This window comes from Aspergillus wentii (genome assembly GCF_001890725.1).
Source record: "Aspergillus wentii DTO 134E9 unplaced genomic scaffold ASPWEscaffold_9, whole genome shotgun sequence".
In the NCBI taxonomy this organism is placed as follows: domain Eukaryota; kingdom Fungi; phylum Ascomycota; class Eurotiomycetes; order Eurotiales; family Aspergillaceae; genus Aspergillus; species Aspergillus wentii.
Window position 1 is genome coordinate 678,465 of NW_024467840.1, and position 19,270 is coordinate 697,734.

At 51.2% G+C, this 19,270-nt stretch overlaps 8 protein-coding genes across 8 annotated transcripts; 4 read left to right on the plus strand and 4 right to left on the minus strand.

Annotated features, from left to right (window-relative positions):
• Positions 1-1,054: 1,054 nt before the first annotated feature.
• On the plus strand, positions 1,055-4,865 carry ASPWEDRAFT_177011 (M protein repeat protein; the record flags this gene model as incomplete). The annotated part of the gene is made up of 3 exons (XM_040831591.1): positions 1,055-4,531; positions 4,606-4,676; positions 4,733-4,865. 3 exons carry the CDS (start codon positions 1,055-1,057, stop codon positions 4,863-4,865), a joined length of 3,681 nt encoding a protein of 1,226 aa, XP_040684024.1.
• A 487-nt stretch (positions 4,866-5,352) lies between these two features.
• On the minus strand, positions 5,353-5,835 carry ASPWEDRAFT_177012 (uncharacterized protein; the record flags this gene model as incomplete). Its single annotated transcript, XM_040831592.1, has 1 exon — positions 5,353-5,835. One exon carries the CDS (start codon positions 5,833-5,835, stop codon positions 5,353-5,355), a length of 483 nt encoding a protein of 160 aa, XP_040684025.1.
• Positions 5,836-7,046: 1,211 nt separating this feature from the next.
• Positions 7,047-7,924, minus strand: ASPWEDRAFT_177013 (uncharacterized protein; the record flags this gene model as incomplete). The annotated part of the gene is made up of 2 exons (XM_040831593.1): positions 7,047-7,627; positions 7,696-7,924. 2 exons carry the CDS (start codon positions 7,922-7,924, stop codon positions 7,047-7,049), a joined length of 810 nt encoding a protein of 269 aa, XP_040684026.1.
• Positions 7,925-8,135: 211 nt separating this feature from the next.
• ASPWEDRAFT_121233 (mitochondrial intermediate peptidase) lies at positions 8,136-10,520 on the minus strand (the record flags this gene model as incomplete). Its single annotated transcript, XM_040829060.1, has 1 exon — positions 8,136-10,520. One exon carries the CDS (start codon positions 10,518-10,520, stop codon positions 8,136-8,138), a length of 2,385 nt encoding a protein of 794 aa, XP_040684027.1.
• A 250-nt stretch (positions 10,521-10,770) lies between these two features.
• Positions 10,771-11,724, plus strand: ASPWEDRAFT_45902 (MICOS complex subunit MIC26/MIC27). The gene is made up of 3 exons (XM_040836651.1): positions 10,771-10,838; positions 10,896-10,988; positions 11,068-11,724. Exons 1-3 carry the CDS (start codon positions 10,812-10,814, stop codon positions 11,674-11,676), a joined length of 729 nt encoding a protein of 242 aa, XP_040684028.1. The 5' UTR covers positions 10,771-10,811; the 3' UTR covers positions 11,677-11,724.
• On the minus strand, positions 11,540-13,260 carry ASPWEDRAFT_45903 (putative Golgi reassembly stacking protein). The gene is made up of 3 exons (XM_040836652.1): positions 13,024-13,260; positions 12,870-12,953; positions 11,540-12,807 (listed from the first exon to the last, which is right to left on the minus strand). Exons 1-3 carry the CDS (start codon positions 13,192-13,194, stop codon positions 12,007-12,009), a joined length of 1,056 nt encoding a protein of 351 aa, XP_040684029.1. The 5' UTR covers positions 13,195-13,260; the 3' UTR covers positions 11,540-12,006.
• Positions 13,261-13,323: 63 nt separating this feature from the next.
• ASPWEDRAFT_45905 (RNA methyltransferase) lies at positions 13,324-14,501 on the plus strand. The gene is made up of 4 exons (XM_040836653.1): positions 13,324-13,557; positions 13,612-13,710; positions 13,767-14,059; positions 14,120-14,501. Exons 1-4 carry the CDS (start codon positions 13,478-13,480, stop codon positions 14,362-14,364), a joined length of 717 nt encoding a protein of 238 aa, XP_040684030.1. The 5' UTR covers positions 13,324-13,477; the 3' UTR covers positions 14,365-14,501.
• A 327-nt stretch (positions 14,502-14,828) lies between these two features.
• Positions 14,829-19,113, plus strand: ASPWEDRAFT_45906 (DUF3591 domain-containing protein). The gene is made up of 4 exons (XM_040836654.1): positions 14,829-17,966; positions 18,029-18,085; positions 18,165-18,359; positions 18,603-19,113. The coding sequence occupies exons 1-4, from the start codon at positions 14,938-14,940 to the stop codon at positions 18,688-18,690; spliced, it is 3,369 nt and encodes a 1,122-aa protein (XP_040684031.1). The 5' UTR covers positions 14,829-14,937; the 3' UTR covers positions 18,691-19,113.
• Positions 19,114-19,270: the final 157 nt, after the last annotated feature.

Genomic DNA, 19,270 nt, shown 5'->3' on the forward strand with positions numbered 1-19,270 from the left:
CAATGCCAGTTGGCACCAAACAATCCTGGGGGATAAACACAGATGGGCCATCGACGCTGTAAGATCCCCATTAAGGTGAAGATAGAGCATCCATGTAGACCGTAGGCCTGCAGCCTGCATCTCCATCTGTATCCATCTTGGCCTCTCACCGTCTCTGAGCCCGTTCCGATGATCGTCGTCGTTCGTCTTCCCCAGAGAACCACCGCTTTTCCTGCTGCCGCCCCGAGAAAAGCCTCTTCCCCTCTTGCGCTCTCCTCTTCTTTTCTCCCTCTTCCTCTCCTTCTCTTCCTCTGCCACACCTGCGTCTGCATCGGTCAATTAATCCATTTAATCCCTGTTTCTATTATCCTCTACCTAATACTCTTCTAATTCTTTTCCTTCTTCTTTTTTTTCTGTTTCTTTGGTTGTTTGGCCCTCCCGCGACTTGCCTCGCAACCCTCCCCCTCCTGCTCCTGTGCGACTCCTCTGCAGCTTGAAACTGTCCATCCTTCTTAGGTGCATTCGGATACTTGCCGTATCGCACCTTGATTGGCTTCACAGCTGCAGCTCTCGGTTCAGGTCAGTATATCAGCTGCATTCCCCGCAGAAGCTCTTCTCCCTCTTCCCCGATGCCCGTCAGGAAAAGGAGAAGCCTCACCCGAGGTCCTTTTTTTTTTCCTCTGCCCCGTCGCAGCTGCCATTACGTCCAGATCGCCGAGTTGGATATTCAGCTGGCATTGGGTGATAGATCATGGCTATATTTTCTTGGGTCTCTATTCATTATCTATGGATCGTCCTGTTTGCGACACCTACACCGTTTCCCCTCCTTTTCTTCCACTCTCATATAAATACATATGCTAGCGGAATATCCTGAGCCCATATGTTACCTATGTTTGACTATGTTTGATGGCAATCCAATTCATTGATCTAGTACAAAGTGCTTTCTTCACACAGCGCTGTTTTTTTCAGAAATGGACACTGGCTGACCTAGGACCCCCTTTTCTTCTAGCAGAGTCCCATAAATACCGCCGATCCTCTCAGACCCGTTCAGTAGCCAAACAAATTTTTGACCACCATGGCTTCAACTGAAGAACCCATGCCTCCTCCCCCTGCACCGGTCGAGGCCGAGGGAGAGAATCTCCCGCCCGCTACTCCCGTCGAGTCGAGCATTCTTTCGGGAAGTGAGGAACCCATCACGAGTCCTGAGGCCGGGAAGGAGAACACCAGAATGTCCCCGGCGAAGAAGAGCCCGACATCTAGTAGCACTACATCTACCACCAAGCGCCCGCTGTCTGGTTCGACAACCACGAAGCGGCCGACTTCCATGTCATCCGCTCCCAAATCCACCACATCCTCGCGTACGTCGATGGGCGGCACTACTTTGAACAAACCTCCTACTCGTCCCCCAACGACAACAACAGCCCGCAAGCCATTGACCTCGTCGACTGCGGCCTCCCATCGGTCTCGCGCGTCTGTTAGCAGCTCCGCAGATGAGAAGCCACGGTCCGTGGCCAGCTCCGGTGTGGCCAGCTCTGGAGACGAGCGGAGGGGGATCTCAGGAACAGCCAAGCGTATGTCCTTGGTCGGCAGTGCCTCCACGAGAGCTCCCGTGAAATCAACTACGTCTTCTCTGGATCGGAGATCAAGCGTGGCTGGCACCACGGCAGAGAGGAAACCCGCCACGGCTCGCCCGAGCTCTATTTCCTCGACCAAGCCTGTGACTAAGCCCGTCACAACTACCGCTACAAGCCGCACGACCACCACGTCGCGGACAGCCACCAAGCCTTCCACGACCACTACCAGACCTTCTACCGCTACTTCGGAGGCTCGGAAGAGACTTAGCACCGTTGCCGCGAGCAAGAACACCGAAGAGGAAGCGGAGAAGCTGCAGGATCTCCAGAACAAGCTGTCCGAGAGCGAAGCCAGTGTGACAAGCCTCAAGGCGGAGCTGGAGGCAGTGAATGAGAAGCTGGCCAACCTGTCTGTTACTCAGGAAGGATCATCAACCCAGAACGATGCTACCGCCGATACTCAGGCTGAGCACGCTGCCGAAATCGAAAAGATTAAAGCTGCTCATACTGAGGAGCTCACGGCTTTGCGAGCCCAGTTAGAAGAGGCAGAAGCTAAGCGGAAAGAGCTGGAAGAAAAATCGCTCAAAGACTTGGACGACGCCGCCAAGTCAGCAACAGAGGAAGGTGACGATAAGACCGCCGCTGTGCTCGAGGAATTGAAGCAAGCCCACCAGGCCCAGCTCCAGGAGCTTGAGAAAGAGTTGGCCGAGCAAAAGGCTGCAGTTGCTGGATATGCCGAACAAATCGATACTCTCAAGGGTGAATTGGAGTCTCAGAAGTCTAGCCTGGAGGAAGCCAACAAGGGATTCCAGGAAGAGAAGGCATTGGCTCTCGATGGCCTTGAACGTGAACTCAAGGGCCGCGACCAAGTTATCGAAAACCTCAACGCTGAAATGGAAAAGCTGAACAGTTCCAAACAGCAGGAAATCCAAGCCGCTGAGGAATCTGCCAAGGAATCCGTGTCCGCGCTGGAGGAGAAGGTTGCTTCTCTGGAGGCAAAGCTTGCTGAAGCTGAGTCCGCTACTCAGCAGGGGGATGAAACGGCCACTGCTATTGCCGACAAGGAGAAGCAGGTTTCTGAGCTCAAGCAGGTTATTGAGAAGTTCCAGGTCGAGCTTCAGGAGGCGCGCGAAGCCACCGCCGACGAGCTGGCAGACAAGATCAAGGAATTGGAAGCTTCCCACGAAGCTGCTATCGCCAAGCTTAAGGATGAACACGATGAAGCTCTGGCCTCCGCTGCAGCTGCCCACGCAAAGGAACTGGAAGTGGCCAAGGAGGCTGCGGAATCCGCCGGTAACACAAACTCTGAGCAGGTCCAGGAGCTTCGAAATGCGCTTGAGGCTGCTGAGGCTGCTGAGGCTGCGGCGAAGCAAGGAAAGGAAGATGCTACCAGCGACCTTAAAGATGCACACCAGATCGAACTTCAAGCTCTTCAGGAAAAGCTGAGTGCATCGGAGCAAGCTCTCAACGAGGCTCGTCAGGCTGTAGAGGATGGAGCCAGCTCTGCCCATGCCGTTGCTGTCCATGAAATCGAGCCCCTGAAGGAGAGAGTTGGCGAATTGGAGTCATTGTTGTCAACTGGACAGGGCGAGATCAAGTCTTTGCAGGATGCGATTCAGAGCAAACAGGCGGAGGCAGAGGCACTACAGCAGAGTCTGAGTGCCATCGAAGACAAGAGCAAGTCGAAGGACAGCGAACAGGAAAGTAAGCTCAACGAGCTCGAAGAGAAGGCTGCTCTTGCTCAGAAGGCCCTCGAGGAGCAATCTCAGCAAGCCGCTTCTGCGGCTGAGAAGCATGCGGAGGCCCTGGAGGCGTTGAAAGCTGAACATGCTGCGGAGCTGGAGAAGTTGAAGGGTGAGGCATCTGGAACCCAGGAAACAGCACTGAGTGAGCTCCAGGCCAAGCACGATGAGCTAGTATCTGCCAACCGGGAACTGGAATCAAGCCACGCGCAAAAGGTCGAACAACTTGAGGCCGAGTTGAAGTCAGCCCTTGAGCGCCATGCTGGCGAGATTGCATCGCACACTGAAGTTAGAGAGAAGGAAGTTGCTGAGCTCCAGAAATCGTTCGAGGAAATCAAGGCCAACTTGCAGGCTGAGCTGGAGAGCTCTAAGTCCTCCAAGAGCGCCGAAGCCGAAGCAGAGCACAGTAAAGCGATCGAAGAACTCCTTGGTGCTCAAGAATCCAAGCTTTCTAGCCTTAAGTTTGAATTGGAAACCGCCAACCAGGCCAAGCTTGAAGAGCTCCAGAAATCCCACGACAATGCACTGGCCGAGGCCAAGGAACAGCTGGCCCAGGCTAACGTGGCAGCACAGGATACTTCGGCCCTGGACAGTCTGAAGGCAACCATCACAGATCTTGAACAGAAGCTGGCGGATGCCGAGAAGTCGACTACTGCCGCACATGAAGAACTTTCCGGCAAACACAGCGCAGAGATCTCGAAGATCGAGGCTGAGAAGGCTGAGCTTGAACAGAAACACCAGGTCGTTAGCAGCCAGATGGAAGAACTTCAAAACTCTTTGACTGCTTCTGAGAGCAGCAAGTCGGAACTGGAGACAGTGTTGAACCAGCTCAAGGTATCGCAGGAAGAGCTTGCCCAAATCAAGTCGAAGCACGAAGCCGTGACCGAAGAACTCGATGAATCCAGAACCCAGGCCCGCACTATGGAGGAGAAGCTCACCCAGGGTGAGAAGAACCTGAATGACCAGATTGAGAGGAACATGTCCTTGCTTACCCAGCTTGGGGAGGTGGACTCATCAATCTCGGCCAGCCGTAAGCGGGTCCGCGAGCTAGAGGCTGAATTGGCCGCTCTGAAGGCGGACGGATCCAAGGGGGTGGGACTGGAAGGAAGCCGGTGGGCAGAGCAGGACAAAGCTGGAGAAGAGGCTGGTCCAACCGCAGCGGAAGGTGAGGACCTTGGATCATCCATTGAGGGAACGGTGGGACATCCCCGTTTAACGTCCTACTTTTCGGGACTCTCTGTTTTCCATCCTTTTACATAACAGCTGTCCGTTCCCTATTGTAACATTATACTGATGAGATTACCGTTTTGTAGATGGCCAGCATCCAGGAGCAGCTTAAGCAAATCCGCACAGCTAATGATGATTGGTCCGACGAGCAACGACGGTCAGTGTTTTTACCTCTTGTTCCTTTGTGGCATAAAGATTCTAACTCTATCTCAGACTCATGGGCGACCTTGGCCAACTGTCGCAGGGAGCGGCACCAGGTTCCCTGGGCCACTCTTCCACGTTTCAACCTGAGAACACGAGCGCCGGATCGGACGAGACTAAACGCAACGGTGGGGAATCATCATGATCGATTCCTACCAGGGATCCATTGCGGACATGGCCCAGATATTCCATTCGAGATGGGAGGGTCAGGAATGGGCCGCAGTGGAAGGAGTGAATTTCCTTTGTATTGGTTAGGTTGTATGTAATCAGATGCTCAGGATACCCCTGTTCATGCTCTCTTCTTTTGTTGTTTGATGTTTTTCTTATATGTTCGACCATACATATTTTAATGCGGTCTGTGGCTCTGTTGGCGATCATGATGGTTTGCCGGTTGATCCGATGCAGACGATACTGCCCATGTTACATTTAGGGATGTTGATGATTCCTGGAGGGTTCTGTGGATGCTCTTGATTATGACGACCTGAGTGTCCTTGGATCTACTACGGAATAGATATGTTGATACGACATGATACAGCCAGTCATGATCACCATTGTAGATGTTTATATTATTACTCAAATCTGAAGTGGGTATCAAACAAGAAAGATTTCGAATCATCTCAACTGTCTCCATGTCACCGATTGTTGAAGAACCACAGAAAAGGTGACCATATTCGCTGTCGCCATTCCTTCTTACTGCGCGTTCGAGTCATTTCTGCATAGAGTGAAGGGGTGAGGATCTCGGGAGGAGGCGAAGGAAAAAAGGGCGCATCTGGTGAATATGGTTCTTCCTTGCTAGCCAATTGATCGTCATGGTCCAACGATATGCTCAATGTCTTCTTCTGCGGACATGACTGCCCTGACGCCGTAAAGGCATAACAATACGCCGCGTAGGACTCGTGGATATGATCTTCATCGTCTTGAACGGCCTCATCAGAGCGGATGGCATCATCATCGTATTTTAAATCAGGCGAGAGCGTTGGCCTCGAAATCCGCCTCGACACCCATCTCGACAGCTTCTGGACGGTTTTCCGTCGCCGGAGAGTAGGGCGATTATCAAAGGAAGCGAGTGTAGATGTGAAAGACGCGTTATCGTTGATGATTTGGATAGAATGCATCATGTTTCATGTGGACTGGTTGATATATCAGCTCGTGTTCAGCGTTCAACTTCGATAGAGGAATCGAAAAAGAGACAAAGGAGGAGGGAGAGGGAGAGGGGAAGGTGGTACAATAAATAACGGTTTTTGGATAGACTGTCGCTGCAGCCGAGGATCCGCGATACATGCAGCTGATCCGTTCTTGTGCGACGTTGGATGCAGAAACATGGCCAATGGTGGATCGGGATGGGGAGTGGATTGGAGTTGAGGTTGTATTGTTGAAGTGTTATCAGTGAATGCTGGCTGCATGCCACGTTGTCTTCCTCTTCTTTCCTTTACAGGTCTGCTCTCTCTTTCCTCTTCCTCTTCCTCTTTCTTCCACTTCTTCTCGTCTCATCATTCCATCAATATTTAATGTCTACCATCATCAATACGAGTGGATTGACCTTGCCATCGACTTTGATCCTTGAATATCACTAGCTTGGCTAATTCATCACCATGTCGCTATTCATCTCCACTGCTACTCAAGTGTACAGAGTTACACATTATCATCTCATCCCCCAGTAGGGTGTCTCATGCCAGCGATGCAAAGAGGCGAATAAGCATGGTGTATTGTAGCATCCTTCGGGTATCCCATTGGAATATCTCAAGACACTGATCTTCAAACTCAAAAGCGAACATGAATTAATCAATTGATAAAGTGAGAGGCTTGCTCACCAGCGGGCCTGGCATCGTTTTTGCGATTGTCGGAGCCATTATCGTTCTATCGATAGCTGGTGTCTTGATACCACTACATCCTTCGAAATAAGATGAAGTATAGATAAGTGCAAAAGGCACTCAATGTTCTCAGTACCACATGAATTGACAGAGATATGTGCTACAACGAAATGGCGGACTTCCGCCAAACTGGCAACGAGGCCATGCTAAATAACTGGATTCGTGCCGTACAAGAATGGAAGGTATACAGTCAAGACAGACAGTGCACTATGGAGCAAAAATGCCCGGGTCATGCAGATAATAATCGAGGTCAAGAAAGGTGGAGATGGTTAAGTCAAAAGAAAATTCCAAAAGCTAGGGCATCCCAGAGCAATATAACTACTGTGTTGACACACAGGTCTATTCAAACATAGAAGACATTTTCAACAATCGAGAAGTTTAGACTAGCAAGAGCCGAAGATGGAGACAGCAAGAGTATCCAGGTACAGCAACAGGTGGCAGGCTTCCATCCACCTTCAATCGAGATCATTCAAGAAGTCGATGCCCCAGATATAAGCGCGACCTATACGCCGACTATACATCGTTTTCCGGTGCTCCAATTCAAACGGAAACGCCTTAAGGTCATCAAACTTGATTTCATCGCCCTTGAACCCATGGCTGCGGACGCAACAGCCACAGGCACTGGTGCAATGCCCTCGATTCAATGCTCGATCCGTATCTCTAGGCTTCTCACAACATCCACACTCTCTACCACAGCAGCCTCCTCGGCCTGCACAGTCCTGACGCAGCCATGTGGTCAAATACCAGTCAGGATTCTTTCTCCATGCGTTGAATGCTCTTCGTAACGGCCCTCCTGGCATATTGGCCTCTAACATCCACAATTCTCGGTAATGCTCCCAGTGTTGCCGGTGCAGACTCTTCAACTCATCTTCCCAGATACCCAGTAGACTGGTTTTCTCAGTATCGTCTTCAAAATCACACCATTCCAGGGACTTGTGCAACACCCGCGCCTCCTCTTTGAGATATATTTCTCGTTGGACAATCCAGCGGCCCTTAATGTCCAACTCAACTAGGCTCTGGCACCATGCTCTTCCTTCTTTCGAGTAATAGTGCTGTAGCCATAGGTTGGCGATAATTCTTGAAGAATGCGAAAGTCACCCTTACGCTCAAGCTGTTTTTCAAGCCATTCGAGGTCTTTAGCATTGAGGCGGATCTCAAGTGGAAGTAGATCGCTGAGCTTATATTCACCGGCAATATCGGGAAATTGCAGCAAGGGTAGGAACTCCCGAGCGTCTTTGGATTTGCAAAGTGCCTTTCGCTTGTCTTCTACTGTGGCGCTGTAGAAGATTCGACGAGGGAACCCCATGAATCGTAGGATAGTATCGGAAGACATATCGGCGATGTGACGTTTGTTGTGTTGGGTTATAAATGTGGGATGGTTTGAGATCGTGTCAGATAGGATTGGTGAAAATTATTCTATCTATAGGTGTCATACCGAAGTAATGTCGGACCATATATTTAGGCATCAAAGGTACATAACTTTAGGCTAACTCTACAAATGACATGCTAGTATATTACATTGAATGTATCCATTATCAACGCCTTTATCCAGAGACGCCATCGCGTCCCAATCCCCAACGTCCTACCTCACGCATGGCTTCGTCGCCTCCCTCGGCGAGTCGTCCATCTGCGTTGGACGGGTTGCTGCTTCCCAGCACTCCCGCAACACAGTCCCACCCATTACGTCCTCCTCCCCAGCGGAGAACCTCGTTCTTGTATCGTTCTCCTGCTTCACGGTCGACGGACGCCTGGCCCGCCTGGAACACATCTTCCCAGATCTTGTTGGCGATCGCCCGGTCGAAGATGTAACTGTAGTATGTAGCCCCGTATCCGTACAAGTGTCCAAAGAAGCCCTGCCACGAGGTAGGAGGCTTGGTGTCTACTGGGTCGGGGAGGGTGCAGTGCTGCGAAAATACCTGGTGATAGATTGCTGTACTGTCGATATCCGAAACTTGGGGGGGAAGCGAGTGGTAGGCCTGGTCAACCAGGGCCATGAGAATCTGGGCCTCGTTCTCAACTGCTCCATAAATAGATCCGTGTGCTGTTCGGTCCAATTCCATACTCCGCATCATGCTTTCAGAGAGGGGTTGGTCTGTCTTCCAGTGTCGAGCGTATAGGGACAGTACCTCTGGAGTAGTTGCAAACCGCTCCATAAGTACAGAAGGCAATTCGGCGAAGTCGGTGGCGCACCTAGTTCCTGAGATGGACTGCAAACGGGTCTGACCCAGGATCGAGTGCAGAGCGTGACCCATTTCATGGAACAGCGTACGGACACTGTGTTCGCTCAGCAGCGATGGGCGTCCTGCGCCACTTGCTGGCGGCTCCGGGAAGTCACACACCAAGGCGATTGTAGGGAGCTGTCGGAGCGTCTTAGACTGCGGGTCGACTGCTGTGGCCATGCCGTCGTTCGGGTGGGAAGACTGGTCCATCGACGCACACTCGGCAACCTCTTCCGCAGAGATCTCACGGGAGCATCGTAGAGTGAAATGTGCTGGGTTAGGGTGCTTATTCGGTCGAGAGAACAGATCACAGTAGATGACGGCGATGTGCCTTTCCGCCTCATCGACGACATCCAACCGTCGGACATCCGGGTTCCAGGTCTCTCCTACAGCTGTCTCCTGTGGGACCAGGCGCACACCGTATAGTCTGTCAAACAATCGTGACAGGCCCTGCATCACGGTACCCAAAGAGAAGAACTCTGGGACCGCGCTGAGCTCTCGCGAGCGGCGCGACTGTGAATATTCCATCACTCGTCGGTGAACATAGTATGCGTGATCCCATGGCTGCACGGAGGAACCCTTCAGCTGCTGCAACTTGGACAGCTCCTCATGGACGAACTCGCGGTTGCTTCCGACAAGCGAGGTCAGGAAGTTGGAGACTGCCTCTGGGGACTTGGCCATTTTGTCACTCAGTGTCATGTGGCCAAAGGTCTCATGGCCAGACAACTTGGCTAGTTCCGCCCTCTTCGCCAACAGCTGCTCCAGGCGGTGGATCTGGCGTGTACTCGAGGTGCGTGTAGCAAGATAAATCTCCTTGCGGACCCCCTCATCGTGGACAGACCGCAATGCTAGTCGCGGAATCATTCCCATTGTTGGCACCGGTGCCGTTCGATTCCACCGTTTGATCTGCTGCACGACAATCGGGTCGAGGCCCCGCAAACTATTGGCGCCCACGACCACCTGCGATTTGGCCGGCTCAGCGCTGTTGACAAAGTTCATTCCCAGCTGGCTGATCTCGTTCGACAAGTTCACAAAGCGCTGTCGCTCGGATGGTGGCATGTGAATGGCCGAATTAGAAAAGTCCTTAATCAAAATTTGTGCCACAATCTTCTCCTCCTCACTCCAGTGCGACGTAATCTCGGGGTTCGCAGCAGCCGTCTTGAGTTGATCGTTGAGACCGGTGGTCGTATTCAAAACGTTCATGTATTCAAACATGAGCGCATAGGCCTGGGTAGCCGCCTCCTGAATCCTGGGGTCCGGATGGATGACTCTGATGAAGTCAGACAGATCGATTACTCGACAAAGCAGATCACTGAGTCGGTCCAGGTCCCGAGCCATGTTTCTGTATTCCTCCAGTGTAGATGCTGCCAGCACCTTGGACACTATCGCCTGGCATTTCTGCAGCGTGCTGCTGGCAAATTCACGGAATCCATCTGGGCTCGTCAGGTACTGGTTCTGGACCAATCCTATCCGCTTGGGCGAAGCGGCACTGCGATGCGAGAACTCCTTCCAGAACGGCTGCGAGTCAAAGACCTTTCGTAGGGTATTATCATCCACACTCTTCTTCTGTCCCACATGGCTGGCCGGATTATATTCAAATGCCGTCGAATTGGACACTGGCGATGCTGCAGTTGCTAAGGATCGACGGGACTGCAGTTGCTGCAGGCATTTGCGGCACGTCCATGGCCGTTGCCGCCACGCCGTCAACATCTCCCTGGTGGTAGAAGGTCGTCTGAACAGCACGTAGAAACCATAGAAGAAAAAGCAATTCACAATGCCGATAAAAACCGTTAGACGTAGGTGGTGAGTGTTGATGGACGATGGCCGGACGATGACGGAGGCTGTGTTTTTCGTCGCCCGCAGAGCCGAACAGCCGCAGAAAAAAGGCTTGGCTTCGACGTCGTCGACTTCAGCCCTTTTTATGATCTCACGATCCCACGCACTCGCGACCAGCCTTCCCCTTCCCTCGATTGTTGGCCATTGACTATCTTCTCCGCCAAGATGTCATTCCGGCCAATGTTCCAGCAGGTCTGTAATTATTATCTTCAATGGGTGGTCTGTCCCGGTCACTGACAATGCTTCCAGCGGGCTATTGCTCCGATCGCTGCCAGTCTTCTTGCCGGTGGCATTGCTTTCTATCCCAAGCGCACAGCGTTTGCAGAGGAACCCCTGGACTCCGTATGCTCTTACTTCCACTCTCGTCAGCTTTTGTTGTGGCCGTGGAGGGTGCCAGACCGTCTAACGCGAAGCAATTCAGAGAAAACCCATCTACGATGACTTCCCTGCCGATATCCCCGAACCTACCCTCAAACCTCTCCCAGCTCCCGAGGCACCTGTCTCGTCGTCTTCTCCTACCCCGACAGACATTCTGACCGCGCAGGTCCGCCGTGCTCGTCTCTTCCTTTACGACAACTCGCTCGCCGCCGAGACCGGCTTCAACAACTTCCTCTCGCGTGCTCTTCACATCGAGAATGCCTTCACCAACACCATCGCTTCTCTCGCTCCCTCCCCCGAGTCCGGTGAGCAGCTGATCCCCGGCGGTGTCTACGTAGTTGTCTCCGCTATGGCCGGTTCGATCGTTTCGCGAAACCGCGGCATCTTCCTCCGTGCTACCTCGCCGCTTGCCTTTGGTACCATCGCTGCCTGGTCCCTCCTGCCTGTGACCATGCGGAATGTCTCCGACCTTGTGTGGGAGTACGAGAAGAGAGTTCCCGCTCTGGCGGAGAACCACCTTCTGGCCCGCGAGAAGGCCGAGTACATCTGGCACACTGGTATTGCACACAGCGGAATGGCCAGGATGAAGATGGAGGACAAGATCGGCGAGGCCCGCCAGAAGTTGGAGGAGCTGGTCAGCAAGGGTCACTAAATTTGTACGTTGTTCAGTTTTTTTAAATTGGAACGCAGTTTTATAGCGTTGCGTTGGGCAAACATGGGCTGGGGAGGCCACAGCTTTTCCCTTTGCATATGTACTCTTAGAACTCTAGATTCGCAGCAATCGATCTTTTCTTTTCTTTGTTCTCTATGCGGCTCAACAACCACTACAATCATTATCAAGGTGGATGCTTTTGAATACTTGAATTTGATATCCTGCAATCATTGATATAGCCCATCGATGACCATCGTAACTCCAGAAACTCGTGATAAATATACATTTCAAACCAATCCTGTCCGTAATAACCCCTCTATCTCTCTTGCTTTACTCGCTACCAGATGCAGGAGCAGGACTGCCCGAAGTGGGAGGCGACATCATTCCCGATTTAGGCGGAGGAGGTAGAGGTGTCCCCTTTCTCGATGGCGCATAATCCTGCTCCTTACTCTTCTGCTCTCCTTCTGCAAAGAACTCATCAAAAGCTCTATTGGACGAAACGCCCGCATGGCGTCCTCTTCCTGCTCGACGTCCTGCGGGCGATGCCCTCGCCTCCGGTGGTGGTACGGCCAGGTTCCCTGCTGGGGAGGAAAACGGCGGGGGCGAAGCCATATTAGCCGGCACCAGGAAATGTCCAGCGGGAGCACCTCCCTGTTGCATATTGAAGGAATTCGCAACTGGTGTGGAGGTGCCGTCTTGTCTGGTCTCAAAGACGACCTCACCAGGCCCTTCCACTTCCTCTCCCAACCCGACGGGTAATCTGTGTAGTGCACCAAATCCCAGTTCAGCACCCAAAGCGCCTTCGCCACCCCAGCCTCGGGTTGGCACCAGTTCGACCTCACGAACCACGTCAAATTCACTGTTGTATACCCACAGAACAAGTGTCCGGTCTAGATGGTCCTCCACCAGCTCGCCAAGTGCGGATTCGCCCCGAAGCGTTCCGCTGGGCGTCCCGATGATATAGTCGGAGTGTGGGAGCAGCCCTGCTTGGTATGCTGGGCTAAGCGGAGACGGGATAGAGAGGACATGCCAGATGTTCTGGGTTGAGGAGAGGGGAGCTAGCTGCAGCGCAAGGCCGAAGGTGGGGTTCGTGGGGGAGACTGGTATCGAGACTGTGTGTGTTCGTTGGCCCTGGAAGTTATTTCAAACTTATTAGCTGAGGCCACCCTTGGTAGAATCTGATATATATCCACCTTTGCACTCCAGATATCGAGAGTGACGCTTGAGCCGGCGCAATTGCGGACTTCGGTAGCAAAGAGATTCGGGTCTGGGTCCTCCTAGTAGTAGTAAATGACAGGTCAGATAATATTCCACATATATCATACGGAATTTGACATAGCTACTCACAATCAAATGTCCATTAATTCCAACGATGAAATCAAACCACGGCTCCAGAGGCAAGTCGGCGTCCTTGTTGCGGAGCACCTGGAAGCCAAAGGCATTATCGATGGAATTCCGTGGTTGTTGGACAGGCTCCGAGTCCAACCTCCCGATGAACCTGTTCAAAGCCCCAAACATGATCTGAGTAATTTGATGCCTTCCGTGTCTTTTCTTCGAGTTGGGCACGACGTTGCTGACTATCAACTGTCAACAACGTGGAGAGCTGGGCGTTTGCGCCTGCAAACAGAGCAAACAGCGAGGGCCGCTCAGGGACTTATCGGTTATCGATGAGCGCATAACGATTTGATGATTACGATCTGGAAGCCGATCTATTATTTTCTGCTGAATGATGAGACTGATTGCACACTCGATAATTACCTGTTGATCTTGTCCGGGTTATTGCATTGTTTTCGTCTTTGCCATGCTCGAAGATACGGAGGAAGCTCCTCCTGAGGTCCATCACTACAGTGACATCGGCGAAGTTCCTTGGGATATCCAAAAGTATGTTTCTTTCATCGCGGCTTCTAGGGAATTTATAGCTAACAATAATTCCAGTTACTTTGCGCAGCGATACAAGCTCTTCTCCAAATACGATGAAGGTGTTTGGCTGACCGACGATGCCTGGTTCGGAGTCACCCCAGAACCTATCGCCAAGTACGCTCATTCCTCCTATGACTCTAGTTACCGGGGAACTGATCAGTCTATTACAGCAAAATAGCAGACCATCTCGTTGAATCTTCCCCCAAAGGGCGTAGCATCCTGGTTGATGCGTTTGCCGGGGCGGGTGGAAACACCATTGCTTTTGCGAAGAGCGGCAAGTGGAAACGGGTCTATGCTATCGAGAAGAATCCTGCTGTTCTAAAATGTGCAAAGCATAATGCAAAGGTGTATGGTGTGGAGGATAAGATCACTTGGTTTGAGGGTGACTGCTTTGAGATCTTGAAAAACCAGCTCAAGGACTTGGCTCCGTATAGCATCGTCTTTGCGAGTCCTCCATGGGGCGGTATGTTCCTCTCGATATTCGATGTTTCTTTGATAACGCAAAAAACTAATCTGATGCCAGGACCTGGATATCGCTCGGACTGGGTGTTCAATCTGCGCACCATGGAGCCATACTCTTTGGCCCATTTGTACAACGAATTTTCACTATTCACAGAGCACATAGTCCTGTTTCTCCCCAGGACTTCTGATTTAAAGCAACTTGCGAAAGTGGTTGACGATGGCAAGAAGGCCACGGTCATGCATTACTGCATGGAGGGAGCCAGCAAAGCGCTGTGTATCTATTACGGTGGCTTCGATGTAAAATGACCGTGGGTCACTGTATTAAAAGGGCTTCTTATATTCCCTCTGTCGGTTTTAATTTTCTTTCTTTTTTCTGTTCATTTCATTTCGCGGAGTTGGGTGGAAGGATTTGACTGCACTGCAATATTATCTTTTAAAACGAGTTCACTACCAATGAATACCCTCATACCTCTTACTTCTATATTAAATCCCTCATCAATTGCTTCTGAATGTAATACAACCTCTCTCTATCAATTCACCGTGAGAAACACCGCATCTCCTTCAGTCACTGAGCTGATTACCCGATACGGACTAGCGCCGCCAGGACGCCTTCGCGCCTCGAAGCCGTTCAGCGACGCTCTCAACCCTCCAGCGCCTGTCTTTTTCTTCCACCACCAACACTCCCTCACTTCACGTTCCCCTCAGTGGCACAGGTCAGCTGGGGTCGCTGGCAAACAACGCCTGTCTCGATGTGTACTTGGACCTAACACTTCGCCTCCAACCCTCCCGTTCGGTTCTCGACTTGTCACTGAAACCGATCCCAACACTACGACTTCCCCCCTCAGTCCTTCCGAACCTTTCCTTTAGTTTACGCTCAAGATGCCTCACGCGACGCAGCCTACGGCCCCCGAGGTCGAGGAGGATGCCGACTTTGATAATGTGATGCGACAAATGAACGGCCCGATGGCCGAAACGGGCGTATCGTTTGATTTCTTGTCGAGAGATCTGGAACCCGGCGAAAAGGCAGACGATGCGGTAGATTACGAAGATATGTCTGATGACGACCTCCCGGAAGAAGAAGAAAGAGCAAATAATATGCTACCGACCGAAAATGGGACAGGACACATGGAAGACGCGGATGAAAAAGGCTTGTTCGAGGCGGAGGAAGATGATCTTTTTGGAGGTGGCGAGGAAAACCAACAACCTCCAGGAGACAATCTCGATGACCTTTTCGGTGATGGACCTTCATCGCCCGGGCCAGATCAGATGGATGCTACAAGGGATCTGTTCTTTGAGGAAGAAGAGGAACAGCCCCCCGCGCCAGCTCCGGAGCCCGTCGAAACCCTCGTTCCCGAACCCAAACCGGAGCCGGTAGCAAAGGAGGAGGAAGAGGAGCCTATGGAGGAGGACGAAGAGATTGTACCTCCTGTTGAAGATATGGACCCAGCATCCCTCCGGGCATGGAAACTTCAGCAAGCCCTGTTTGCCATGTCTGCCGTGGGCCCCGACAACCCACCAGCACCACCGGAAAATGTCGAGGAGCTTCTGCACTCTCTATTCCCAGGATTTGACCGAAAAGCTCTACCTCGCTTCCTTGAGCTCATCCCCCACAAGAAGGCTCTTTTTGTCGGTAAACAGCCTGTGAAACCACCAAAGCCCGTTCTCCCGACAAAAGTCAATGTTGAGCTTGCCCAAGACCAGGAAAGAGCTTTTAAGGCGGCAGGCCAGGTTCACAAACGCTCGCATGATGCAGATCACCTGGGTATTGTACCTATCCTCGAGGCTCCCAAGGAGGAGGAGAAAGAAGAGGATATCAGGGAAGATTTTGAGCATGACACCGACACCGATGAAGTACTGCCAGGGGGAGTAACTCTTCAGGATCTTCGAGTTATCTGTACAGACTGGGATGTTAAGAGCGAAGTTTCTGCAATGGATATTGATGAACCTCCGGTCAAGGAGACCGCCGACCCCATGGACGAAGATGATGACTGGCTTATGGAAACGACTCGCCCGTTGAAAAAGCGCAAAGTTGGAGCAGATCCGATGGACGTCATTGCTCTTTCGCACATCGATTTTCCGTTGCTCGATGACCCTGAACAAGCAACCTCTCGTATTGCTCAAAAGGTCACAGTTGATATGAACGACCCCTACATCCTGCTCGACGAGCGTGGTCCAGAGGCCGCAGCACAGAAACCCAAGTCCTTGGGATCTATCAATAGGGATGAGATGGATGCCAACGTCACTCGACGTTTCAACCAGCGTTACAACATTTCGAATGATTCTGCATATGACATGCTCAAGCAGAATCACCAGAACAAGGTTCGGAGCACACTTGGTAACGTCACTTTGGAGCACAGTATGCCAGCCTTGCGGCTTCAGTGGCCATACTACAAGACAGAACTTGCAAAGGCAGAGGCACGGTCATTTCACCGTCCGGCACTGTCTTTCCGTCCAGGCCAGACCTGCTGGTTCAAGAACCCTGCTTATGTCAAGCGTAAACACCAAAAGGGCAAAGATATCAAAACACTCTACGATTCTACTAAAGCAATGTCCATGGCCGATAACTCGAATGTCCTATTGGTTGAATATTCGGAAGAAGTGCCTCTTATGCTGTCGAACTTCGGAATGTCTAACCGTTTCATCAATTATTATCGGCGAAAAAGTATGGAAGATTCCACTCGCCCGAAGGCAGAAATTGGTGAAACAACTGTTCTCCTTCCTCAAGACAAGAGTCCGTTCTCTATTTTTGGGCACGTGGATCCCGGGGAAATCACTCCGGCCATCTCAAATTCAATGTACCGAGCTCCTCTATTCCAGCACCAAGCGAAATCGAACGATTTCTTGATCGTTCGCAGTACAACTGGCTCAGGTGGCAGCGACTATTACTTTAGGAATATCGAAAACTTGTTTGTTGCTGGACAACAACTTCCCTCTGTGGATGTTCCCGGTCCTCATTCGCGGAAGGTCACAACCGTTGCTAAGAACCGCATGAAGATGCTTGTGTATCGTTTGCTAAAGAAGAGTCCCGATCTGAGGCTTTCGATAAGCGATGTTACCGCCCACATTCCTGGCACTAGCGATATGCAAAATCGTCAAAAAGTCAAAGACTTCCTTCAGCATGACAAAGATTCGAAGTACTGGGTGCCTCTCGACCCAGTCCCAGATCCAGACACTATCCGAAGTTGGGTCCACCCCGAAGACGTTTGTCTTCTTGAGTCCATGCAAGTCGGTCAACAACACTTGCATGACACCGGTTTTGGGAACGATGCTGAGACTGGAGGCGACGATGACGACGATGGAGAAGGCGAGAGTTTCGAGCAGCAGATGGCTCCCTGGAAGGCCACTCGCAGTTTCTTGCTGGCATCTCAGGGTAAAGCAATGCTGAAGTTGCATGGAGAGGGTGATCCTACCGGCCGAGGTGAAGGTTTCAGTTTCATTAAAACCTCGATGAAAGGAGGTTTCAAGGCTGTTGGTGAAAGTGTCGAAGATAAACTTGATGCACAGAGGCTCAAAGAGCTTGGAGGCCATAGTTACAATGTTGCCAGACAGCAAAAGTCGTACGAAACCTCTATCAGACGCATCTGGGATACTCAGAAGGCCAGCTTGTCTTCCACTGTGGAGCACTCCGACGCCGAAAGTGACATCGACAACGAGGAAGATGTTGGGTTTGATAAACCTACTCCGAGATCTGAAGCCCCTACTCCCGCTCCTGGTCGCCGCGATGACGAGACAACGAGTCAGTTTAGCAAGATGAGCATGTCGGACCAGAAGGGTAAGGTGCTCCGTATTGTCCGGAATTATAGAGACGAAAAGGGAGACATCGTCCCCAAAGAAACTCTTGTCTGGGACCCTCGTGTCATTCGCCACTACATCCAACATCGCCACCGGCTGGAAGCCCTCACTACTAAGTAAGTTTGAAATCACCATCAGCTTCTTCCCTAGCAGCATCAACTAACCATCTACCCTACAGACTTGAGTCATTGCAGCCTACAGGTGATCCAGAGATAGACTCTCGTAACAAGAAACTGTCAGTTTACCCATTCCCCTCCTTTGCAAGGATCCATATCACACAAGTTCTTGACCTAACATTTATTCTTATTTTACAGTCTCGAAGCCGAGTTGAGTCGTCTCAACCGCAACAAAGAACGTCGTTTCGCCCGCGAGAAACAGAAGGGAGCAGCCAGAGCGTCGACGGGGGATTCCCCGGCAGAAGGCGGCTCTGGTGGTACTGGCAAAACCGCTGGCACGCAGCGCAAGTGCGCAAACTGCAACCAAGTTGGCCATATCAAAACAAACAAAAAGTGCGTTCACAATCGTCCCCAGACCCAGCCATAACCAACGGCCCGTTTTTCCTGGATTTCTCATCCCTTTCCCCCTCCCCTGCCCTCATCTATCTTCTTTCTTTCCTTCCCCGAGCAAACAGAACATTGCCAGGGCCAACCCCAGAGGGTTCTCTTTGATATTCAATCACGACTTGCATATCAACGACAAACCTCCAAGCCCTTACTCAAGTGCACAAGGCTAACATGTCACTTCATTAACAGACTCTGTCCCTTACTCAACGGCACCATGAAACAAGAAGATCGTGTCAGCGATTCTGCCTTCGCAATGGGCGCTCCTCCCGCCGTTTAAGCCCGTCTCATCTGTTCCTCTTCCATGATACCCCAGATAATTTCCTTTTCTTTCGCCATCTCATCACGTCACCTTGATCTTTCCCGCGGATCACATCCCTCTCCACCTCCTCCTCTCTTCTTTCTAGTCTACGACTCATCATGAATATTAATTTTTGTCAATCAAAATCTTTCAATCATACCCCCCGAGCATGGTCTTTTCTTGGTGGACACTTGCTGGGAAATTTGTGGAGCTATCGGTGTTTACATGAGTGTTTTGCATTCTTTCAGAATTCGGTTTACTTTTGACAGACTTCTCCATCAAACGTGTTCCATTCTAGAGTTCTTTCCATTCCGAAATCTCAGATGGTAGAAGAGACAATTACAATTGACCTTTGAATCGGTCGAAAATATTTCAACATCTACGCATCTACGCATCTACGGAATGTGTCTTTTCTTCTCGGGCTTGTTTGGTTTGTCAGGTTGTAGTGCTATTCGTAGGAGTAAGGATGATATACTCTGTGGAATATCACGGCTTGTGGTGAGGACCGTGGTAACGTAAGAATATCTAAGAATACATATATGGTCAACTGGGAGTCTAA